This window comes from Trachypithecus francoisi, unplaced genomic scaffold (genome assembly GCF_009764315.1).
Source record: "Trachypithecus francoisi isolate TF-2019V2 unplaced genomic scaffold, Tfra_2.0 Lachesis_group0, whole genome shotgun sequence".
Taxonomy (NCBI): Eukaryota; Metazoa; Chordata; class Mammalia; order Primates; family Cercopithecidae; genus Trachypithecus; species Trachypithecus francoisi.
This window is the reverse complement of record NW_022681453.1, coordinates 17780925-17807619: the sequence shown is the minus strand read 5'-3', so window position 1 is coordinate 17807619 and position 26695 is coordinate 17780925. Positions and strand designations below refer to the sequence as shown.

Here is a 26695-nt window from a genome sequence, read left to right as displayed (position 1 = left end):
TGTAACTATTGACCTAGAATTTCTGTGCTAGGCAGATCCTTGGGGTCACGGACAATCAAGGATCATTCTTTGCATCAGGATTACCATCTCAGTCACACTCCAAGAGGAAACACTCCAGATGTGTCATTTTTTTTTCCCTCTAACTATTGTCTTTGGAATCTAGTCCAAAAGCAACTGGGCTCTAGCTTTTAAAATGCACTCTGTGCCCATTAAGTTTTCTAGAGAAAGCTTTCCAGCCTTTTTAAAGATTTTCCTCACAACCGATGGTTGGAATGCAGTATGCTCCAAAGATAGACTTCTTGTACCTTTCCAAAGTGAAATCATTTGAAACCCTCCCTCCCCATATATATAAAAAATATATCCTTCCAGCATCATTTGACCGAAGTATAAAGCAACCTGGTTGGCCTCCATGCATCCGATGGCATCTTCCAAGAGTGAAAACTCCACGCAGACATAGCCATAGTCGTAACCTGGGGACAGCATTTAAATACAGACGGGAGTGGTGTTAGTGCCTTGCAAACACAAAAGACACACTTAAATCCCCGGTTTCTGAACCCCTTAAACACAAGCCCTCCCAACTAACCCGTCCCTCCCCTACACTAAGTAAAGTAATTGCTACCCCAAATAGAAAAAAGTACTGAAGGAAAGTCTCGATGTTTCTGGACTTTGAGATTCATTCCAAAATAGTCTTTTCTATTAACCAAGAAGATCCTTTGCCCTCTTTAGCACTGGTGATCTGGTGAAGGTACCCCAGAATTGGGTAATCCCACAGAGAGTTCACGTGGGGACCCGAAACATTTTAACCACAGGCTAAATCTTTCAGAAAAACAAAGTTGACAAGAGCAAGAAAGTATCTAGGAAAAAAAAAAGTATCCCGAAAGAAAAAAAAGCAATTATCCCCAGGCTATGCTAATAGTCACCACTTTTCAAGCAGAAACCACCTTCAAAGACAGAAGTGCTGACAGACTGAGGCAACTATTCTGTTTGGATACCACAGGAGGCTTCTGGTTGGCAGGGGACAGACCATTTCAGGTCTCCTCTTTTTTTCCTTGTTTCAACTCAAGTCATAAACCAGCTAAAATCTTTATAAAAGGAAGAAGGTGTAAAAGCATAAATAAGTACAAATAACTGTGTCCAAAATTGTGCTTATGCACAAAGACTGGTGGTGGGGCAAGCTGGGAGAAAGACAGCAGTTGTTAGCAATCAATACATGTTTAAGAATTGTACAAACCATTAGAGCTATAAAATACCCTTCACCTTACTCCTAAGCAAGTGTCACTTGCAGCACTTTGGGAGGCCAAGGCAGGCGGATCACCTGAGGTCCTATGATCCACTAGACTGGGAAGTCCTGGGATTCATAGGTTGCTGAACTCAAATCTAACCAGTTCCTGTAATTTCCCTGATACTGCCACCATGTGACTACAAAAATACACTTGTCAATGCAATGCTCCCCATGTGGCTTCCATGCTTCCTCCAGTGCCTCAGAGGATAAAGAAGCTCATCTCCAAGAATGACACTGTGTAAATGGAACAGCAAGAAAAAGATGTGATGTTCAGATGAGAAACAAAACTCAGGCAAAGAAAAACACAAAACCCTATGATAATTTTGACCACAAAGTATATATAACAATAGGAAACTGGTATCACTGAATCAATGTGTCAAAGATCAATAAACCTAGAGCAATAGAAAGTATAAGTTTAAAAACATACCACATTTGGTGAAATGAGTTAAGATTCCTTGTCACATGAAATGAATGGCTTTAAAATGTTTTACTACTAATAATAAACTTTGATTTTAGACTTGTTAACTACTCCAAGTTCACTATGAAACATTACAATGGTATGGGTTGATCCTTGCTTCGAGTTTCAGAAAATGACTAGGAAGAAGAAAAACAATCTACTAGAAACCTCAGCACTACTGTAGGATGAGAAACAGATTTTCTAATCTACTTTCACGACTTTGACCAACATGGATTAAAACTAACCCCTCCAAACTTACCACAAAATCAGTCTCCTCTGCTTAATAACTCTGAAGAAATAAAAGTACTTTAGAGAAACAGCTTGCACATCCTATTAACAATGGAAACTGTTTTGTTAATTCCTTTCAAGTGAATCTTCTTGGTCAAACTCAATGAACTCCTAGTACATAAATCACTCTGCATTTTATAAGCAACTCTGAATATTCTTGGGAAACATTACAGAATAACAGAAGGAACTAAGACACCTGTTAGCACCAAATATCCACTGCAAACACTCAAATGCATGTCCACAATCAGAAAGGGTTAGCCACGGAACAAGCAGGTGTACTCTGGAGTGTGTTGATTACCTCTACAGAACATATCAATGGAGTACCCAGATGTGTGGAAAGCAACCCTCCCCATAGCTGCCCGGATGAAAAACACAGGGAACAAACACCAAAACTGGCAAAGCCCTAAGTTTCCTTTCTGTGCTTAAAGAAGTAACTACTGTGGCCCAGAGAAGCACACAGAATCTGTGGACAGAGAGAGAAAAGATTCATGACAACGTTCATACTTTGCTAAAGGACAAGTAGACACTGGGAAGAAAAAGATACAGAAAACATTATGAGAATCTAATATAGCATTTCCAGACATCAACCCTGCAATACTGTATGTTGACAACATACTTCAGATTTAATATTATATTCACAAGCCCAACACTAAATTTATTCTGACTGAAACTTTAGCTATCAAACAAGAACAGAAATTTAAGGTTTAACTATACTGCCTAAAACGTTTACAAAAAAAAAAAAAAAGGTATTTTGTGTGTTCAAGACTCATGGTTGTGCCATAAGGATTTTCAGCAATTAGAAAAACAGACAATGAAAGTAAGTAGTATTTACAGAGAACTTGTTGGTTCAAGATTTTATTCTAAATACTCTGTATATACTGATTTAATATTCACAATACTATCTTATGAGGTAAATATTATTAGCCTGATTTTAGCCATGGAGAAGAAAGCAAAGAAAGGATAGGTAAATTGATCAAAGTAACCAAGTAAGTACCAATACTGAGTTTTAAATGCAAGCAGTCCAGATTCAAGTTGATGTTTTTAACCACTACACTCTAGCCTCTCACTCTTCAACAAGATCACAGACTAACTTAAATAATCTTAATTCTAAACTCTACAAGCTCAGTTACAGAAAGAGTCTCATATGCCTGAAAACATACATCTATGCCCATTAATAAGCCTAGTTAAAAAATATTCAACTTAGCAGCATAACAGTTGCTTCTATTTTAAAATATCTATGGCAGAACTATTGTGAGTAGACCTGAGTATGCAAATTAGAAAGCATTCTCAGGAGCTGATTATACTAGCTCCCAAAATTCTTCTGAAAAGATGAAAACTAAAATGTCTTGTTGTAAATGACGGCTACAAAAATTGTATAGCAATATGGAAAGATACTTGATATAGTATATTTTAAGAGCCTTAAAAATGAATATACCCTTATGGATAATTATGTAAAATGTATATAGGAAAAAGGACTGGAATTAAATTGCATCTAACTCAGGGGTTAGAGACAAAAGTCAGCATGTGAGATAAAAACCATGCACTGTCAAAATCATACTTGAAGACCCCAAGGTGAAGAACAACATACCATCTTTCAATTTAGGTAAGTCCAACATTGCCAGTTTTTCCTCCAGCGCTGCAATAAATCACTTTTCCTTTGGTTGACACCAGATGAAGAGGTTGGCTTGCATTTAAGGGCCATAAGGTATGAAAATATACTGCTTTAAATAACAGAATCACAGCCAGCACAGTGAATGCCCACTCAGAGAAACTTAGAAAAGGAAACAAACTGAAGCCACAGGCGAGTCTCATCCCCACTGCCCAGGCTCACTCCAGGAGTGAGAAAACAGGGTGTGGGAAGTGGGGAGGGGATACAGTTCAAATGAGCACAGGTGGACACACAAAAATCAGAAAATTCACATAATGCAACACAACTATATACCAAAATGATTACAGTGGTTGTATTGCTATAGCGGGATAATCAGGGATTTTTTTTTCTTTATTTCCCAAATGTAATTTTCCAATTCACAGAAAAGGCACAGAAGATATTCTACCCAGAGACCTAAACATTCTGCCAACCAACCTTGAGATCAGAATTGCTAGGAACCATATGGAATCATCAAGATGGTAAACTCGGTGTTAACCTTCTCATGGACAGATTTATTTTTACCAATGAGAGTAACAAAAAATCTACTTTATTACCCTTTTCTTCCACTGTCACGTGCTAGAAAGAAGGATGGAGGGTCTTTGTGCTTATTTATATAACTATTACAAAATATAGCTAACTAAATTTTCTAACCTAAATTTACAGATCTCATAGAAATGTGAATATTCCTTATACAATTTTTTTTTTTGAGACAGAGTCTTGCTCTGTCATCCAGGTTGGAGTGCAATGGCACACAATCTCGGCTCACTGCAACCTCTGCCTCTCGGGCTCAAGCAATTCTCCTGCCTCAGCCTCCTGAGTAGCTGGGACTACCACACCCGGCTAATTTTTGTTTTTTTAGTAGACACAGAGTTTCGCCATGTTGGCCAGGATGGTCTCGATCTCCTGACCTCGTGATCCGCCCGCCTCTGCCTCCCAAAGTGCTGGGATTACAGACGTGAGCCACCGCGCCTGGCCGGTTTAATTTTTTAAAATGGGCTGGGCGCAATGGCTCACATCTGTAATTCCAGCACTTTGGGAGTCTGAGGCGAATGGATCACTTGAGGTCAGAAGTTCAAGATCAGCCTGGCTAACATGGTGAAACCCTGTCTCTACCAAAAAAAAAAAAAAAAAAAAATACAAAAATTACTCAGGCATGGTGGCGGGTGCCTGTAATCCCTGCTACACAGGAGGCTGACGCATAAGAATCACTTGTATCTGGGAGGTGGAGGTTGCCAGTGAACCAAGACTGTGCCACTGCAGTCCAGCCTGGGCAACAGAGTGAGACTCCATCTCAAAATAATAATAATAATAATTTTTAAAAATGAAAATACAACATTTTCTATACATAGCACAATGTACTGAACTGAGACTAAGAACAATCAATTATGAATTATACCAGCAAGGTATAAGTACCAATCAGTGGGCTGTTAACATTTTTGCTGAAACTTTGAATATTCTCTGTACTTATGAAAACACCTTTAAGAAATCAATATTTACGGCTGGGCGCGGTGGCTCAAGCCTGTAATCCCAGCACTTTGGGAGGCCGAGACGGGCGGATCACGAGGTCAGGAGATCCAGACCATCCTGGCTAACAAGGTGAAACCCCATCTCTACTAAAAAAATACAAAAAACTAGCCGGGCGAGGTGGCGGGCGCCTGTAGTCCCAGCTACTCGGGAGACTGAGGCAGGAGAATGGCGTAAACCCGGGAGGCGGAGCTTGCAGTGAGCCGAGATCCGGCCACTGCACTCCAGCCTGGGCGGCAGAGCGAGACTCCGTCTCAAAAAAAAAAAAAGAAAAAAAAAAGAAATCAATATTTACATGACTTAACCAATTTTCAAAAAGATTTTTAAAAATTGACATAATTTACCACGCATGGTGGCTCACTATATAATTCCAGCACTTTGGGAGGCTGAGCTAGGCGGATCACTTGAGGTCAGGAGATTGAGACCAGCCTGGTCAACATGGCGAAACCCTGTCTACTAAAAATATAAAAATTGGCCAGGTACGGTGGTTCATGCCTATAATCCCAGCACTTTGGGAGGCTGAGGCGGGAGGATCACGAGGTCAGGAGATCGAGACCATCCTGGCTAACATGGTTAAACCCCGTCTCTAATAAAAATACAAAAAATTAGCTAGGCGTGGTATGGTGGCATGCACATGTAGTCCCAGCTACTCAGGAGGCCGAGGCAGGAGAATTGCTTAAACCCGGGAGGCAGAGGTTGTAGTCAGCCAAGATCATGCCACTACACTCCAGCCTGGGCAACGGAGCGAGACTCCGTCTCAAAAAAAAAAAAAAAAGAACACAAAAATTAGCCAGGCATAGTGGTATGCACCTGTAATCCCAGGTACTCGGGAAGCTGAGGCAGGAGAATCGCTTGAACGCAGGAGGCAGAGGTTGCAGTGAGCTGAGATTGCACCACTGCGCTTCAGCCTGGGCAAGAGTGAGACTTCATCTCAAAAAATAAATAAATAAATAAAATTGACATAATTCACATACCAAAAACTCATTCTTAAAAGAGTGAATACATACAATTCAGTGATATATTGACAAAGTAGTGCAACCATCACCACTATCTAGTCCTAAGAAGGCTTACATTTAAATCAGACAGAAGACCTAAGAGATAACCTAAGCAAGACACATGGAACCACGAAAAACTTAATTTACACTGCAAGGGTAGAGAATGCAACCTAGAAACGGTGAGCAGCATAGGTCTCATCACATGTTCTGTTGCAAGCAGAAGGTTAAAGGCAAAAGCCAATGTCAATGTATTTTTAAATCCTGTAAACAGTTTTTATAGATGGCCTCTATCTGGTGCTCATTTAAGGTAACTGTATAAATAAATTCTCCTGCCTAGACTGAAGCTGGGAGTCAAGCAGCCCCTGCACTATACAAGCTGAGTAATGACGCTTTTCTTCTTGTCACTCTAGCAGAAGTAACTCTTCAGTGACTTCTAACTACCAAAAGGCACAGGAAGCCCCATACAACCTTATCAAACCTGGAAGACTCAGCCAAAGCTACCTGAGCATTTGGCAAAAGAGGTAAGTGAGGACTACAGAAGCCAACAGCAATTCTATCTAAAGAAGGGTGAGAGAACTCGGCAAGGCAGTGGAACTGACAGAGGGCTGTAAACAGAATTCAAACACCTTCCCCAACCTCAGAGAGGCAAATTCCATCTCAGCTAAATGGTTTTGAGGAAGAGAATATAACCTGTCTGTGTCTCAAAACTGGTAAGTGGCATCCTCTTCCTCAGAGCCATTTAGCTGAGATGCCAGAAGATGCAAAATCTGGAAACTTCTTTAATTAGTATCCGTCTTCTTGGTTTTATTAACTGCCGAGATTTCTGTGCTCAGGACCATGTCCTTGTCAACAAACAGTAAGGCTGACCACAAGATTTCTGCCTTGAAAATTTATATGTTATGTTATGTTATGTTATGATATTATGTTGTGTTGTGATGTGATGTGATGTGATGTGATGTGATGTGATGTTCAGACAGGGTCTCACTCTGTCATCCAGTCTGGAGTGCAGTGGTGTGATCTCAGCTCACTGAGACCTCTGCCTCAGCCTCCCAAGTAGCTGGGATTATAGGCATATACCACCAGCCCGGCTAGTTTTTGTATTTTTAGTAGAGATGGGGTTTTGCCATGTTGACCAGGCTGGTCTGTAACTCCTGGCCTCAAGTTATCCACCTATCTCGGCCTCCCAAAGTATTGGGATTATAGGCGTGAGCTACCATTTTATTTTACATTCACCATTTCATTTTTTTGAGACAGGGTCTCTCTCTGTTGCCCATGCTGGAGTGCAGTGGCATGATCTTGGCTCACTGCATCCTCCACCCTCACCTCCCTAGCTCAACTGATCTTCCTGCTTTAGCCTCCTCAGTAGCTGGGACTACAGGTATGCACCACCATGTCCAGCTAATTTTTTTTGTATTTTTTTGGAGAGATGCAGTTTCACCATGTTGCCCAGGGTGGTCTCGAACTCCTGAGCTCAAGCGATCCACTGGCCTTGGTCTTCCAAAGTGCTGGGATTACAGGTATGAGCCACTGTGCCCAGAGGGAAATTTTAAAAACAAAATAAATAAGCCAAATCCCAGGTCATTCCAAAAATGACCAAATTAACCCTTGTTCCAGGACCTCTCTCACCAGGGTCACCTGATCCCTGCAGCACTGAATCACAGATTCTTCCCTAGGCCAGCCAAAGAGTCCATCCACTGCCTCCACAAGACTAGCCTACCCCTAAAACTGTCTCTTGGCTTCCTAATCATTCTGATTTTTTAAGCTCAGCCACCTTAAGGAAACTAAGTTTCCTTAAGTTTCAACTGCCACATCCTCCCCGAATGTTGTATCAAACCTGATAGGACTCCTGATTAAAAACAAGAACTTCTGCTGTTTTAGAGATGTGACAAGTAAAAATGATATTTTCCAATCAGCCGATGGTCACCTTTTCCCTAAGAAACTAAAAGTGTTTACCTATTTTGTAAATGCCAAAAACACTGCAAAATTATTGCACTTTTCAATTATTTTCATTTTTTTTCTAAATGATGTTAAGTTATTCTGTCTTTAGCTCCTCCACTTGGGATACCACTTTTTTTTTTCCTTTTTTTGAGACAGAGTCTCACTATATTACCCATGCTGGTCACGAACTCCTGAGCTCAAGTCTCGGACTCCTGAGTAGCTAAGACTACAGGAACACATCGCCACACTTGGCTACTGTGCATGTTTTATATCATCAGTGTCAATTCTCCAGTTTCACAATGGATTTCTATCCCTACATTGAAAGATTCTCTCTGGAATTTTCTTCATAAGGAAGTTACTTCTGTTATATTGATACAGAAGTAAAGACTCAAAATATTTCAGTTGTGAATAATGAAAGGACATGAGCCTGTTACCCTTAAGAAATGTAAAGGGCAGGTGGCCTCAGTGTCTCACACCTGTAATCTCAGCACTTTGGGAGGCCAAGGCAGGTGGATTGCTTGAGCCTTGGAGTGTAAGACCAGCCCGAGCAACATAGCAAGACTCTATCTCTACAAAAAAAAAAAAAAAAAAAAAATTTAGGCTGGGCGTGGTGGCTCACGCCTGTAATCCCAGCACTTTGGGAGGCCGAGGTGGGTGGACTGCCTGAAGTCAGGAGATGGAGACCAGCCTGGCCAACATGGTGAAACCCTGTCTCTAGTAAAACTACAAAAATTAGCTGGGGCCGGGCGCAGTGGCTCACGCCTGTAATCCCAGCACTTTGGGAGGCCGAGGTGGGTGGACTGCCTGAAGTCAGGAGATGGAGACCAGCCTGGTCAATATGGTGAAACCCTGTCTCTAGTAAAACTACAAAAATTAGCTGGGGCCGGGCGCAGTGGCTCACGCCTGTAATCCCAGCACTTTGGGAGGCCGAGGTGGGTGGACTGCCTGAAGTCAGGAGATGGAGACCAGCCTGGCCAATATGGTGAAACCCTGTCTCTAGTAAAACTACAAAAATTAGCTGGGGCCGGGCGCGGTGGCTCACGCCTGTAATCCCAGCACTTTGGGAGGCCGAGATGGGCAGATCACGAGGTCAGGAGATTGAGACCATCCTGGCTAACATGGTGAAACCCCGTCTCTACTAAATATACAAAAAATTAGCCGGGCGTGGTGGTGGGTGCCTGTAGCCCCAGCTACTTTGGAGGCTGAGGCGGGAGAATGGTGTGAACCTGGGAGGTAGAGCTTGCAGTGAGCCGAGATCGCGCCACTTCTCTCCAGCCTGGGCAACAGAGCAAGACTCCGTCTCAAAAAAATAAAAAAAATTAGCTGGGCGTGGTGGTGGGCACCTGTAATCCCAGCCACCAGGGAGGCTGAGGCAGGAGAATTGAACTCAAGAGTCGGAGGTTGCAGTGAACTGAGATTGCACCACTGCACTCCAGCCTGGGTGACTGAGGGAGACTCTGTCTCAAAAAAATTAAAAAACAGGCCAGACACGGTGGCTCACATCTGTAATCCCAGCACTTTGGGAGGCCAAGGAGCTCAGGAGTTCGAGACCAGCCTGGCCAACATGATGAAACCCCCTCTCTACTAAAAAAATACAAAAAATTAGCTGGGCATGGTGGCAGGAGCCTGTAATCCCAGCTACTTGGGAGGCTGAGGCAGGAGAATGGCTTGAACCCAGGAGGCAGAGGCTGTAGTGAGCCGAGATCATGCACTGCACTCCAACCTGGGCAACAAGAGTGAAACTGTCTCAAAAAACAAACAAAAAATTTACATTAACCACTCATGGTGGCACACGCCTGTAGTCCCAGCTACTCAGGAAGCTAAGGTGAGAGGACTGCTTGACAGGAGGTCAAGGGCAGCCTGGGCAACAAAGCAAGACCTTGTCTCTACCTAAAAAAAAAAAAAAAGGAAAGAAAGAAATGCAGAAGGTACAGGGCCTTTGCTACAATGTCACTTTCAGTAGACCCAAAATGCCAGGCAGCAAACACCCACTTTCCAAGAAGAGTTTTCCTTTTCAAGAATGCAGAAATTGCCCATTCACCACAAGAACACTGATAGACTAAAGCAAGATACTGCTTCTTCCTACTAACACCACCTTAGTAATCCTGTAACTCTGCGACATTAGTTAATAAACGGGTACTAAAATAATTCTGTAGCACTTCAGTTACTATAATTTCTTTCTATGTTTGAGCCTTATTAGGAAACATAATCCAGAAGCTGTATCATTTTTGCTTAAATGATATAAATCCCTTTTGGAAAAATATCACAGCAAGCTTATATACCACGTAGTATGCAAATAAACCTAAAAATCAAAAGCAATTCTGCCTGCATTAATATGTCACAGAAACACTGTGTGAATGAGAAGACCCACAACCATTCCAAGATTTCTGGAAGAAGTGTACTATATATAAACAGAAAAAACAACTAAGTTATATGTCCTTAGTTACATATAACTGAAGTCATAAGATAGTACCAACACTACTATAGCTCCTTCTCCTGCTATGCAGAGCAGGAGAACTGATATTAGGTAGGCAAGGCATGTGATCAGCATTGGCTCCTAAAGCACATAAGCATTAACTCTGTCTACTTACAGAAGGTTCACTTGCTTATTAAGTCACTTTTAAACTATGCAAAAGTTCTAGAATAAAGAATCTAAACAGTTTATCTACTGCCGGTGGTCCTCAGGGTACATTAAAATTATCTGGAGGACTTCTTAAAAGCACAGACTACTGGGCACCACCCCAGAGTTTCTGATTCAGTAGGTTTAGGATGGGGCTTAAGAACTTGGATTTCCAACAAGTTCCCAGGTGGTAAAGAGATGATGATGGTCCAGGATCCACTCTGAGAACAACTGCTGTATAGCTTACTTGTTGACAGAAGCTGTTCATTGCAGTCTTCAGCTTACAAGGTTTCTGCTGATCATTTAAAAATTAAATATAGGCCAGATGCATGGCTCATGCCTGTAATCCCAGCACTGTGGGAGGCTGAGGCAGGCTAATCATGAGGTCAGTTTGAGACCAGGCTGGCCAACATGGTGAAATCCTGTCTCTACTAAAAAATACAAAAAATTAGCTGGGCATGGTGGCGGGCGCCTATAATCCCAGCTGCTGGGTTGGCTGAGGCAGAATTGCTTGAATCCGGGAGGCGGAGGTTGCAGTGAACCAAGATCGCTCCACTGTACTCCAGCCCAGGTGACAGTGCAAGACTTCGTCTCAAAAAAAATAAAAATAAAATAAATCAGCTTTGTCAGTTTTTCAACTTTTTATTGGAAATAATTTCCAATTTACAAAAAAAATTGCAATAATAATAGTACAAGAGGCTGGGCGCGGTGGCTCAAGCCTGTAATCCCAGCATTTTGGGAGGCCAAGACGGGCAGATCACGAGGTCAGGAGATCGAGACCATCCTGGCTAACATGGTGAAACCCTGTCTCTACTAAAAAATACAAAAAACTAGCTGGGCGAGGTGGTGGGTGCCTGTAGTCCCAGCTACTCGGGAGGCTGAGGCAGGAGAATGGCGTAAACCCAGGAGGCGGAGCTTGCAGTGAGCTGAGATCACGCCACTGCACTCCAGCCTGGGCGACAGAGCGAGACTCCGTCTCAAAAAATAATAATAATATAATAATAATAGTACAGGAAAAAGATTCATATATGCTTTACCCAGGTTCAACCTTTTTTTTTTTTTTAAAGATGGATTCTTGCTCTGTCGCCCAGGCTGGAGTGCAATGGCATGATCCTGGCTCACTGCAACCTCCGCCTCCCAAGTTCAAGTGATTCTCCTGCCTTAGCCTCCTAAGTAGCTGGGATTACAGGAACCCGCCAATGCGCCCGGCTAATTCTTGTATTTTTAGTAGACAGGTTTTGTTCACCAAGCTGTCCAGGCTGGTCTCAAACTCCTCATCTCAGGTGATCTACCTATCTTGGCCTCCTAAAATGTTGGGATTACAGGCGTGACCCATCGCATCTGGCCCCAGATTCAACTATTAATAACATTGTGATCCATCTACTTTATCATTACTCTCTTCCTCCCTTCTCCATTTAAAGCAAGTATTTTTTTCAAAACCATGAGAGGAAGTTGCATACATCACAGTACTTTATTTCTAAAAACTTCAGTATGTATTTTCTAAGAATGAAGATGCTCTCAGCTGGGCATGGTGGCTCACGTCTGTAATTCCACACTTTGGGAGGCCAAGGCGGGCAGATCACTTGAGGTCAGGAGTTCAAGACCAGCCTGTTAAACATGGTGCAACCCTGTCCCTACTAAAAACTAGAAAAATTAGCTAGAAGTGGGGGCAGGTGCCTGTAATCGCAGCTACTCCGGAGGTTAAGGCAGGGAGAATTGCTTGAACCCAGGAGGGAGAGGTTGCAGGAAGCCGAGATCACACCATTACACTCCAGACTGAGTGACAAAACGAGACTCCATTTAAAAAAAAAGAAAAAAAGAAAAAAAAAAAGATGTTCTTTAACATAACCACAGTAGTTATCAACTCAGTGAATTTAATATTGATACATCATTACCACAATCAAGATATAAAACAATTCCATTATGCCCAAAAATTCCCTCATGCTTCTACTTCATAGTTAACTCCTCCCCCAATACCCTGGCCACCACTATTTCCAATCCCTAAAATTTTGCCTTTTTCAGAACGTCACATATGTGAAATCACACATACACATACAGTATGTGGCCTTTTTAAAAAATTGTAAGCTAGCTGGGCACAGTGGCTCACACCTGTAATGCTAGTTCTTTGGGAGGCCCAGGCAAGTGGATCATCTGAGGTCGGGAGTTTAAGACCAGCTTGGCCAACAAGACGAAACCCCATCTCTACTAAAAATACAAAAAATTAGCCAGGTGTGGTGGCACACACCTGTAATCCCAGCTACTTGGGAGGCTGAGGAAGGACAATCGCTTGAACCCGGGAGGTGGAGGTTGCAGTGAGCCGAGGTTGTGCCACTGCACTCCAGCCTGCGTGACGGGAGCAAGATTCCATCTCAAAAAAAAAAAAAAAAAAAAAAAAATTGTAAGCAAATACACATCAAATAAAATGCACCATTTTGAAGTGTACAATTCAGGAGCATTAAGTACATTCACAATGTTGTGCAACCATTACTACTACCTAGTTCCAGAACACTTTTATCAGCCCAAAAGAAGTACCATAACCATTAGGGAGTCATTCCCCATTCCCCCAGCCCCTGTCAACCACCAATCTGCTTTCTATCTCTATGGGTGGGCCTACTCTAGATATTTCATATAAACTGAATTGTACAATATTTGGTCTTTTGTGTCTAGCTTCTTTCATAATGTTTTCAAGGTTCATCCAAGTTGAAGCATACATCAGTATTTCATTCCTCCTTATGGCAGTGTATATATCCTTATGAGTCTAGTTTCTTTCACTCAGCATATTGCCATTGAGATTCATCCATGTTGTTGGGTGCATCAGTAGTTTCTTCTTTATTGCTGAGTAGTATTCCATTTTATATATATACTAGAGTTCGTCTAGTCACCAAAAGACATTTTACTCCTGGTACTTTTTCCAGAAATAATCATGTAACTCAAGATAATTTACAGTTCATGGGGCTATAATGTATTTGTAAATGGCAAAAGAAAAATTCAAATATACAGAACATATATAGGTCCAAAATCTCTTATCTACAATTCCAAAATCCCATAAATGTCAAGTTTTTTGGTAAACTTCAACAAAGTCATTTTGAGGCAAGTCCTGGCCTACACCATAATGAGTCGCTTTAGTCTTTATTTACTCCTCTTAGTAACAGTATTAATAATTTTGCAGCATATTATGTCTCAGTACACATTCCCCTGGAAGATATAATTCCTATATGATCTATGTAAACTACATTTCTTTTTTTTTTTTTTGAGACGGAGTCTCGCTCTGTCGCCCAGGCTGGAGTGCAGTGGCCGGATCTCAGCTCACTGCAAGCTCCGCCTCCCGGGTTTACACCATTCTCCTGCCTCAGCGTCCCAAGTAGCTGGGACTACAGGCGCCCGCCACCTCACCCGGCTAGTTTTTTGTATTTTTCAGTAAAGACGGAGTTTCACGGTGTTAGCCAGGATGGTCTCGATCTCCTGACCTCATGATCCGCCCGTCTCGGCCTCCCAAAGTGCTGGGATTACAGGCTTGAGCCACCGCGCCCGGCCGTAAACTACATTTCTAATAACTTGAAAAATTCATAAGCTCATTTAACCTCATAGTTTCTAGATAAAATTGTGACCCTGTACTTATACAGCTCTAGAGGAGACAAAAATCACACTAATACATTACTAGAGTCAATGAAGAGGCATTAATCTTCTCTCCCGTGTTATAGATCAGCCCTCCATTACATCAACTAAAAGGACAGACTATACTCCACAATTCCCCTCTTATGAGCAATATCCATCCTGCATGGTCCCTGCAGGTCATCACTCAGCCTAAAATATTGACTGCCAGTTTTCACCTATGAAAGTCACCTTTTTGGGTGGACATACTGGTTCATATCTGTAATCCCAGCACTTTGGGAAGATGAGGCAGGAGAATCACTTGAACCCAGAAGTTCGAGACCAGCCTGGGCAACATAGTGAGACTGCGCCTCTACAAAAAGTTTAAAAATTAGCCTGGCATGGTGCACACCTGTAGTCCTAACTACTTTGGAGGTTGGGACAGAAGGATCACTTGAGGCCAGGGGTTTGAGGTTACAGTAAGCTATGATCGTACCAATGCACTCCAACCTGGGCAACAGAGTAAGACTCTTTCTCTTATAAAAAAAAGTTTAAGTCACTGTTACTACTAAGATTCACATTTTTTTTCTTTTTCTTTTTAAGAGACAAGGTCTTGCTATGTTGCCCAGGCTGACCTCAAACTCCTAGGCTCAAGCAATTCTCCCATCTCAGACTCCCAAGTAGTTAGGACTACAGGTGTGCAACACCATGCCTGACTACCACATATGATCTTTTAACAGTAAACACTATAGTTCTCAGAACATCTGATTGTTCCAAGACATATTCTTTAGCAGATACGTAAGACCTAAGCTGCACTGCTGTGAAACCTACACTACCCTTTAATGCTCCCCACCTGAGGGGAAATCACAGCTGCTCTTCACATACATCATAAATAATAATCTATTCCATGCATATAGAGAACCTACTGAATGTCAGTCACTGGTGGAAACAAGAAGGAATAAGGCTCCTGCTGACATTCCTCTCTAGTGAGAGAAATAAGATACACAAAACCACTGAGAAAAGTATCCGTGATAGATCCAATACCACTGACAGATTCAATTCAATCAGTGACCAGTGATAGATCAGTGATAGACCCAACTGAAATATACCAGTGATAGAAATATCCAATCAGTAATAGATCCACTGAGAAAAATATCAGTGATAGATTCAAACAAGGATATGATGGAAAACAACTACCAAATGATTTCAGATTTGAGGGTGACACAAGGCCTCAGAGAGGTGAAACTGAAGCCAAGAACTAGACCCCAGAAGACAAGTAAAGATCAGAGGGAAGAGCAGTGCAAAGACCCTGACACAGAAAGAAGTTTGTATTGGTCAAAGACAAGAGAAAAGCTCAGTGTGGCTACAGTAAAATAGAGTAGGTGGAGAGCAGTACTGAATGAGATCAGACAGCCAAGGGTCAGTTCATGCATGGGTTTGTAAGACAAAACAAGAAGTTGGGAATTTCTTCCAAGTGAAGATGAATGCCCTAAGAGGGTTTTAGACATGGGAGTAACATGATCTGGCTCATATTGTCAAAAGTTCATCCTATTTGTCACATAGAGATGTAATATAGATAACATAAAACTGGTAATCCAATCATTCACTAAAAAACGAAAACAAACAAAAAACACAACTTAATAGAATGCCAAGAAAAGACTGCATTTGCTGAAAGGTGTTTCTCATTTTATTTTCAAGCACTATCTTGAATGATTTCCCATGTGTATCAGTGTCTTCAGTCTGCCAATTCTAATAGCTACCACGATCAGCAAATTTAAGAACTTCCTCTCTAGACCCTATATGTTAATATAATTTTTACTGTGCTGACAAATTTGACAATTAGAAAGTCAACGAATACTAAAGAAACTGGAGTTTGAACGGCTATTTAAATATTAAGACATCTTCTTTCCAAACATATCAATACTTAATGAAAGCACAGTTCATGAAACAAGACTGAGGTTATCATCCTGAGAGTTAAAAAGCATCTCCGGCCTGTAAATTCTACCTTGAGTTCCCAAAGAAAGCATGTATGAGGCATATGCAAAAAATAAATATAACCAACAAAAGTGAGATACCAAGAAGAACAATATATCTACTCTTAGTCATGTTTCCACAAATTCAGGGTTGATGTTTTTAAAACAAAAAAATAATTGGCTCTCTGAGAAATAACACTTGCTGAGCTTGTTCTCAAATTACAGAATAAATTATTTCTGGACTTAATACCGTATTCTTTCAAGCACCAAAATTTATTTTGTGGATAATTTTCCTCCGCAGAAGCATTCTGAAGAAGTTATCTAGTTAATGCAAAATTTTTATCCCATGATAAACTGCTAATAGTAAATTATATCCTCAAAACATGACATGTTCTTACTTGAAGATGTCTTTAACAAAATTACTGAAATTCTAAGTTCTGTGAAGACTCATGCTCTATTCTCTTCCATTTAAAATTCTGCAAAATAGGTCACCTAAAGATTACCTTTATTTTTAAACCACTTATTATTATACATAGTTCTAAAAATATTGGTCAAAAACCTTGAGTTCTTGGCATTTCACCTTTGCCTACTTTCACTGTAGTAAGATTTAAAGGAAATGACTGAAATTGGTGCTGTGAAATACGACTAGGAGGATATTCTGAAAAGTTTAATCTACCATTCAGACCACAGAACAGATGTCAAAGGGAAAGCTCTTCTGGATCTATTCATGGATTTCAACAAAATAACTGTAACAGGACTCCATTCTCAAAGCAAAACTGAAAATTAAAGAAACCACTAATTTGTACAATTTCTCTGGGAAGTCATAAATTTTACTCTGAAGCAATGAATGTAAAGTTTTACATACAGCAAGCTTATTAAATCCTACTAGGCTCAAACATAAACATTCCACCACCATGAAGAACATCCATAGCAAGTTAAATAATTATATAAAATATATTCAGGGCAATTGCTGCGACACTCTCTTTATATATCACAGGCATTCAGAAGAACTGGAACATGCATCCTCATCACCCATGTGTGGACAAACATCCACAAAGAACCACAGCTAAGATTAAAGCTGGTTGTTATTTGGAGGCACCAACGGGAGGCTTCTGGAAATTTTAGTTGTGGTTTCTTAAAACAAATTTTAAGTAGCACATGATGCAGAGATCTGACAGAGACTCGACTCCTGCTAACCCAAGGCCACATGCAAGTCAAGAAACTCACCTGTGTTATACTCCTTCAACTGCAAGTTCTTTACAGGCATGCCATCAGGAGTCCGAAAAGCATTAAGAATCTGCAAAAATATGGCATTTACACTAATGACACAAATCATAATCAAACACTGAATATTAGATTTTCCCTAACGGTTTTTATCATACATAATTTAAAGCCATGATACTTTGTAAAAGCAAAGTTAAATTATGAACACTCAAGACATTCACATATTGAATAAGTAGAACATAACTATTCAAAAATTGGCGGGATACAGTGGCTCAAGCCTATAATCTCAGCACTTTGAGAGGCCAAGGTGGGAGGATCGCTTAAAGCTACATGTTTGAGACAAGTCTGGGCAACATAGTGATACTCTATCTCCACAAAAAAAAAATTTCTTAATTAGCCAGGAGACTACATGGTGGCTCACACATGTAATCCCAGCACTTTGGGAATCTAAGGCGGATGGATAACCTGAGGTCAGGAGTTCGAGACCAGCCTGGCTAACATGGTGAAACCCCATTTCTACTAAAAACACAAAAATTAGCCGGGTGTGGTGGCACACGCCTGTAATCCCAGCTACTTGGAAGGCTGAGGCAGGAGAATCACTTGAACCTGGAAGGCTGAGGCTGCAGTGAGCCGAGATCATGACACTGCACTCCAGCCTGGGCAACAGAGTGAGACTCTATCTTAAAAAAAAAAAAGTGGCCAGGCGCAGTGGTTCATGCCTGTAATCCTAGCACTTTGGGAGGCTGAGGCGGGCAGATCACGAGGTCAGGAGATCGAGACCATCCTGGCTAACATGGTGAAACCCCGTCTCTACTAAAAAACACAAAAAATTAGCTGGGCATGGTGGCGGGCACCTGTAGTCCCAGCTACTTGGGAGGCTGAAGCAGGAGAATGGCATGAACCCAGGAGGTGGAGCTTGCAGTGAGCCGAGATCACGCCATTGCACTCCAGCCTGGGCGACAGAGCGAGACGCTGTCTCTAAATAAATAAATAAATAAATAAAATATAAAAGTAAAAAAAAAAAAAAAAAATTAGCCAGGAGTAGTGGCTCACACCTATAATCCCAGCTACTCGGGAGGATGGTTTGAGCCCAGGAGTTTGAGGCTGTAGCGAGCCTTGATCGGGTCAAGTTTGAGGCTGTAGTGATTGTGCCAATGCACTACAGCATGGGCAACAAAGTGAGACAATGCCTCAAAAAAATTAAAAATGGGCTGGGCACGGTGGCTCATACCTGTAATCCCAGCACTTTGGGAGGCAGAGACAGGGAGATAACCTGAGGTCAGGAGTTTGAGAACAGCCTGACCAATATGGTGAAACTCCCATTTTGTACTAAAAGTACAAAAATTAGCTGGGTGTGGTGGTGTATGCCTGTAGTCCCATCTACTCAGGAGGCTGCGGCAGGAGAATGGCTTGAACTGGGGAAGGGGAGGTTGCAGTGCGCCAAGGTCGCATTACGCACTCCAGCCTGGGCGACAGAGCAAGACTCTGTCTCTGAGCTACAGGCTGAGCTACCATGCCTGGCCTGCACTTTAGTTTTCTTCAGAGTATTTATTCTCTGACTAAAAGTATATAATCCTTTTGCTTGCTTTTTCATTATCCATGGAGGCAGTGACTTTATAATATACACTGCTGTGTCACTCAGTATCTAGAACAATGTCTGGTATACAATAATGCTTATTATTTAGAGTGAATATATTAAATATGTGGTAATTAAATGAACTAATGCTTGTAAGTATCACACAATGCCTGGCACAGAGTGAGCACTGCCATAGTTCAGCATAGTTCAGACTTAATTTCGTCAGCCAATCTTTTGATATCGGGCAGTTAGGCAGTTTCTAGTTTTTACTATTGTAAATAAACTGCATCCTTATGTACATACTCCAGAAATAATATGCTGTAAAGGATGTGATCAGGTCTAAAGAGAGCAATCATTTGTCGTAATTTTTTTAACCTCACCTCAGTGAGTGCATGTATAAATGGTGAAATCCGAATAAACTAATCTGAATAAACTTTATGAATTATACCAGGGTCAATTTCCTGGTTTAGATACTACATCATAGTTGTGCAAAATATTAACACTTAGGGAGGATGGGAGAAAAATACACAAGACTTCTCTGTGCATTTCTTTGCACCTTCTTGTGAATCTATAATTTTTCAACTTAAAAGGTTTTTTAATTTTTAACTGACACAGAGAAACAGGAGAGAAGACATGCCTTACCTCTTCTTTTGTGGCATTTTCAGGCACCCCACTTAATCGAATAAGCCTGCTGGGTTTCTCCTCACTTGGGCCAGTCCTATAATCTTGATCCTTAAATTGAAAATGAAAAATTATTTCACAAATAAATATACTTTACTGTACAAAATACAAATCAACATGAAATTTAGCTACTCAGGATCAAAAACGATGATGACATATCATGTGAAGACATAAAAAATTACAATTTTCTCTATTGTTCTGAGTGCCAGAATGTGACTTCAAATCACAAGAATGTAAATGTGCTAAGACCAAGGCTCACTGAAAGAGTCTTGAAAGTAAAGCAAAAAATTACAAGAGACAAGACTGAATAAGACTTTAATAACCAGAAAGACAAACTAACATATTCTCACAACTGTAATTTTCTCAGCCTGGGCAACATGGTGAAACCCTGTCTCTACTAAAAATACAAAAATTAGCCAACTGTGCTGTGCGCGCCTGTGGTCCCAGCTACTCAGGAGGCTGAGGCAGAAGAATCGCTTGAACCTGGGAGGCAGGGGTTTCAGTGACCTAAGATCATGCCACTGCACTCCAGCCTGGGTGACAGAGCGAGACCCCCATCTCAAAAAAAAAAAAAAAACAAGAAAATTTTCCCTGGTCTGAGAGCTGGAGAATGGGGTGTAAACTAGCAGTACTTCATACCTCTGGTGAGAGAAGATGACTAGATAATTTTTTTTTTTTTTCTTTTGAGACAGAGTCTCGCTCTGTCACCCAGGCTGGAGTGTAGTGGCACAATCTCAGCTCAGTGCAGCCTCTGCCCCCAAGTTCAAGCAATTCTCCTGCCTCGGCCTCCCAAGTAGTTGGGATTACAGATGCCTGCCTCTACGCCTGGCTAATTTTGGTTTTTGGTTTTTTTTCAGATGGAGTTTCGCTCTTGCTGCTCAGGCTGGAGTGTAATAGTGCCACCTCCGCCTCCCCACAAACTCTGCCTCCCAGGTTCAAGGGATTCTCCTGCCTCAGTCTCCAGAGTAGCTGGGATTACAGGCATGCGCCACCACGCCCAGCTAATTTTGTATTTTTTAGTAGAGACAGGGCTTCTCCACGTTGGTCAGGCTGGTCTCAAACTCACAACCTCAAATGATCTGCCTGCCCTGGCTTCCCAAAGTGTTGGGATTACAGGCATGAGCCACTGGGCCTGGCCTAATTTTGCTATTTTTAGTAGAGATGGGGTTTCACCATGTTGACCAGGCTATTCTTGAAATCCTGATCTCAAATGATCTGCCCACCTTTGCCTCCCAAAGTGTTGGGATTACAGGCTGAATAAGACTTTAATAACCAGGCATGAGCCACTCTGTGCCTGGCCTTATTTTTCTTTTCCCCGGTCACATTCTCTCCTGAAGTTGCACCACAGTGGTCTCAAAGCTCCTAGCCCCAAGTGATTCTCCCACCTAAGCCTCCTAAAGTGCTGAAATTACAAGCATAGGCCACTGTCCCGGGCCAAATCTACTTTAAAAGAGAATACCTTCATTGTAAAATTACAAATATAACCCTCCCTGCTTAAATCATGTATCAAGAAGTTTTAACATTTAAGTTAATTACATTAGCTGTAAGAGGGTAGTTGCAACATTAATATCAGCTCCTCACATTAATATTAGCTCCTCAGGACTAGGGAGACTCCTAAGTATTGTCTCAATGAATTTAAATAAGAAAATGATCCCTAAACGATCACAGGTCTAACTAAGCAAGAGTTGCAAGAGTCAACTCCCAAACACATACACTTTCAAACTAAATTATCCCAAGGCATGTAAATCAGCACCATAACACAAAATAATGAATAAACACACATCAAAAGGGTAGGGGCAGTGGCTCACTGCTGTAATCCCAGCACTTTGGGAAGCTAAGGTGGGGGACTGCTTGAACCCAGGAATTTGAAACCAGCCTGGATAATACGTTGCAATCTTGTGTCTACAAAAAAATACAAAATTGCTGGCCAGGTATGGTGGTGCATGCCTGTAATCCCAGCTCTCTGGGAGGCTGAGAAGGGTGGATCATTTGAGATCAGGTGTTCCAGCCCAGTCTAGGTAACATACCTAAACCTCATCTCTACAAAAAAATACAAAAATTAGTCAGATGTGGTGGTGCACAACTACAGTCCCAGCTATTCAGGAGGCTGAGGCAGGAAGACTACTTGAACTCAGGAGGTGGAGGTAGCTGTGAGCCAAGATCACGCCACTGCACTCCAGCCTAGGCAACAGGGTGAGACTCTATCTCAAAAAAGAAAAAAAAAAATTAACTAGGCATGGTGACATATACCTGTAGTCCCAGCTTCCTGGAAGGCTGGGTCGGGGGAATCCCTTGAACCTGGGAGGTAGAGGTTGCAGTGAGCCGAGATCACAACACTGCACTCCAGACTGAGTGAGAGTGAGACTCATTCTCCAAGGAAAAAAAAAAAACTAGCCAGACATGGAGGCTGTCGCACACCTGTAGTTCCAGCTACTCAGGAGGCTGAGGTGGGAGGATTGCTTGAGCCTGAGAGGTCAAGGCTGCAAGGAGCCATGATTACACCACCGCACTTCAGCCTGAGTGACAAAGCGAGACCCTGTCTCAAATATATATATATAGTTCCTTTATATATACACACACACATATATATAAATGGAAAATGAAGCAGAAAGAAAAGAATAAAGAAAATACATATATACGATCTGAGCTAAAGGCCTTTTCTCTAGAGATTTACATTCCTACATTCCACTCCTGAATACAAATTTTGCTTTCTAATGGTTGTGCAAGGATACAAATAAAATGAAAAAAATAAATAAATAAATTGGTCGGGCACGGTGGCTCATGCCTGTAATTCCAGCACTTTGGGAGGTCGAGGTGGGCAGATCACGAGGTCAGGGGTTCGAGACCAGCCTGGCCAACATGGTGAAATCCCAGCTGCACCAAAAATACAAAAATTAAGCAGGCGTGGTGGCACGTGCCTGTAGTCCCAGCTACTCAGGAGGTTGCGGCAGGAAAATTGCTTGAACCTGGGAGGTAGAGGTTGCAGTGAGCCGAGATTATGACACTGCACTCCAGCCTGGGTGACAGAGGAAGACTCCGTCTCAAAAATATATAAATAAATACATACATAAATAATTTCACCCTTCACAAAAGTCTTATTTAAAAAAAAAAAAAAAAAAAAAAGGCCGGGTGCAGTGGTTCACGCCTATAATCCCAGCACTTTGGGAGGCCGAGGTAGGCGGATTAAGACCATCCTGGCTAACACAGTGAAACCCTGTCTCTACTAAAAATACAAAAAAAAAAAATTAGCCAGGCCTGGTGGCAGTCACCTGTAGTACCAGCTACTTGGGAGGCTGAGGCAAGAGAATGGTATGAACCCCGGAGGCGGAGCTTGCAGTGAGCCGAGATCACGCCACTGCACTCCAGCCTGGGCGAAATCAACATACCTGAAGGTCCCAATCAACATACCTGAAGGTCCCGTTGGGCATCTCGGGCAGTTTTGCCCTCTGGAAAAGACTTGCTCTGGCCATAACCAAACATCTGGCTTCCTGGCAGCCTATGATCCACATCACGATACTCCATGCTTCTGTAATCAGTGTCTTGCCGCCCCAGAAAGTCCAGACCGCCTTCTTCTTTAAACAGACCAGCATCTGAACTCTGCTGTTCACCTCCAGAAAGCTGTGACTTATCTTGGTCTTGAACTGGACTCTGGCTGTTCCGAAAGTCTGCTGAAGACTCATGTTCAAAGGCTACACCTTGTGTTTCTCCTTCTCTTGTTTCTGAATGCTCAAATTCTCCCTTCTGAATGCCGAAAGCAGGCCTTTCTATCGTATGGTCATGTGTGGATTCTTCTCTCCTGTTCACATTCATACCAGAATGTTCTCTATCTTGTGTAGAGGGCTGAATGTAATCCAAAATATTTGGATCCACAGGGGGCATCTCCCTATCTTTAAATTCCATACAAGTTCCCATCTCTCTGCCCCTAAAATCCTGATCAGTCCTAGACCGGTGTCTACCTCTGAAATCTGAATGTGGCGTATCCCTGTCCCTAAAGTCTAGATCAGTAGTACCTGAACCTCGGCCTCTAAAGTCTACTTGTGTTCCGTCTTTGTCTCTGAAGTCCAAATCAGATACATCTCTATTCCTAAAATCAGAACGGGACTGTTCCCTGGCCCTAAAATCCAAATCTGATAAATCCCTTCCCCTAAAATCTGCATGGGATCCATCTCGGCCTCTAAAATCTAAATCATAAGTGCCCCGGCCCCTGAAGTCAGATGGAGGAGCATCCCTACCTCTGAAGTCAACAGCGTGAGCATCCCTGTCTCTGTAGTTCATATGAGGTGCCTCCCTACCTCTATAATCCATAGAAGTACCATCTCCACCCCTATAGTCCATAGGTGGTCCTTCTCTATCCCGAAAATCCCCAGAATGTATGTCCCTACCCCTGAAGTCCAACTGTGATGAATCTCTGCTCTGGAAGTCAGAAGACGAAAAATCTCCCCCCCTGAAATCATGTCCAGGTCCCTCCCCTCCTCGATAGTCACCATGCGGTCCGTCTCTAGCTCCATAGCTGAAAGAATGCTCCTCTACATTTGCAAAAGGAGGCCCCGAATGCCCCTGGAAATCAAAGGGAAGTGAATCTCTGCCAGGAAAGTTGCCAGAGTGTCTCTCTTGAGCATGACTCTTAAGGGGAGGAGGAGGATAATCCCTGTTCCACCCGGGAGCAAACCTTTCTTCTTGGCTCCCACTGTAGAAACAAAGACAGTGTTATTCATATTGTCCAGAGAGTTTGAAATCTACACACCAGCATATTCTTCTCTAATCACAGCACATTCTTCTGTAAACATTTTTTTTTTTTTTGGCAGAGTTCTGTAACAAGGTCCTAGATCTGCAGAAAACAGCAAAGTTTTGCTATTTTAAGACGAAGTGGCGGAGTAAACTTTTATGCTCCCATTTCAGAACACGAGGAAAGTCAACACAAGGTTTTCAACATGACTGCTGCAGAAAAAGCTTTCACCCAGTCCTGCAACAGGGAAAATCCGCAATACTAAATAAGCTAACAATGGTGACATGCTACAAAAATTTCCATTTCCTACAGCCAGGGAACTTAAGAATTCCAAGGTCAACATGACGATTCCTATGTATCAGAAAAATCAATGCACTGTAAATTTCTTACAGTAAGTTTCAGGAGGTATCTTTCTCACTGCTGCATCCAGTGGTAACATTCCAAAATATTTTATTACAGATACAGCATGGACACCACCCAATCAAAATGGATGCAGGCCCAAAAGGAACACTGGTTGTAAATCACCAGTAGGAACAAGCATACCAGTGTTCACCAGCTGAGCATCAGCCCTGGCTGCATCTAAATCCCAGTTCTGCAGTGGCTCCACCAAGAAACACTCTAACCTGGGTCCTATTGTAACTACCCAAGGGTATCATAGAAGGTAGTATGAATCATGCCACAAAGCATATGCAAGTCATTTAAGCCACGCAACAGCATCCAGGGGCTTAATGCTGAGAGGGACCTAGAGAGAGCATTAGGCCTTAAAGCATGATCCCCATGACCCAAATGAAGAAGCTGATATTCCATATTTCAATGTCTCATGCTACTTTTTCATGGCAATAAAATGCATTTTAAAAATAGACATAAGTATTAAATTTACATTCTCAATTTACAGAACTCAAGAAATAAACAAGATGTGACCTAATCTTTCATCCTACCCAATTTCTTTCCTTTGCCTAAATTCCAGGACATTTTACATGTTTTGGCTTCAGTCCAAGATTCCCTAAACTAGTTTAAGTAGGCAATTAGGCACCTGGGATCCTAGGTAGGGAGACATGAAAAAGGAAAACATGAAAAGACCCGAAGGGTCATCTGTTATTCAGCAGTAAAACAAAAGCATTAAGGTATTAATACCAGCTCAATTCTTGCCTCCCAGAACATACAGGGTCTATCATAAGGCCCTTCTGAGCTCAGACTGCACTACCATAGTAAAATTCAAAGGACAACTGAGTCTGGGTCACTCAGCTCAAGAGAAATAATTGCAATGCCAAACCCTTTCTTTTTCTTTTCTTTTCTTCTTTTTGATACGGAGTCTTGCTCTGTTGCCCAGGCTGGAGTGCAATGGTGCGATCTCGGTTCACTGCAACTTCCGCCTCCTGGGTTTAAGCAATTCTCGTGCCTCAGCCTCCCGAGTAGCTGGGATTACAGGCACATGCCACCGTGCCCAGCTAATTTTTATATTTTTAGTAGAGATGGGGTTTTACCATGTTGCCCAGGCTGGTCTTGAACTCCTGAGCTCAGATGAGCCACCCATCTCAGTCTCCCCAAGGGTTATGGTTACAGGCATCAGCCACCATGCCCAGCCAACCCTTTCTTAAAGTAATAGGAATTTAATAACATTAACCTAAACGCTAGAATGATGTACATTTAATGGATTTTCAGAACATGATGACTTCCACTGACTCCCATTAACAGTAGTTATGTCTATGTTGTTCATGATAAGAGGAGCAAGTTGGCCGGGCACGGTGGCTCACGCCTATAATCCCAGCACTTTGGGAGGCCGAGGCAGGCGGATCACAAGGTCAGGAGATCGAGACCATCCTGGCTAACACAGTGAAACCCCATCTCTACTAAAAATATTAAAAAATGGGCCAGGCATGGTGGCGGGTGCCTGTAGTCCCGGCTACTCAGGAGGTTGAGGCAGAAGAATGGCATGAACCCGGGAGGCAGAGCTTGCAGTGAGCCAAGATCGCGTCACTGTACTCCAGCCCGCGTGACGAGCGAGATTCCGTCTCAAAAAAAAAAAGAGGAGCAAGTTTAGATGTTCTTCTTAAGCAATACAATTTAACACTAAAATTAAGATGTTACCACTAAATACAGTGTCTCCCATGTTTAAAATCAATTCAACTCTCTTGCAGGAAGATTTAAGCTTCATCAGACACTCACGGGATG

The 26695-nt window shown here is 42.1% G+C and overlaps 1 protein-coding gene across 13 annotated transcripts in view; it reads right to left on the bottom strand.

The window, feature by feature from the left end:
- The window catches only part of RBM6 (RNA binding motif protein 6), a 129514-nt gene that overhangs the window by 76038 nt on the left and 26781 nt on the right, over positions 1-26695 (bottom strand). For 8 of the 13 annotated variants that reach the window (XM_033207878.1, XM_033207893.1, XM_033207886.1 and 5 more), the window contains 4 exons: positions 23206-24484; positions 19759-19848; positions 17544-17613; positions 397-470 (listed from right to left, as the gene is read on the bottom strand). The exons of 1 other annotated variant lie outside the window; for it this stretch is intronic. In XM_033207878.1, the coding sequence (XP_033063769.1) occupies positions 397-470; positions 17544-17613; positions 19759-19848; positions 23206-24484 (1513 nt within the window). Of the gene's footprint in view, positions 1-396; positions 471-17543; positions 17614-19758; positions 19849-23205; positions 24761-26695 lie in introns of all 13 variants that reach the window. 4 more of the 13 variants (XM_033207957.1, XM_033207930.1, XM_033207939.1 and 1 more) reach the window with 3 other exon arrangements.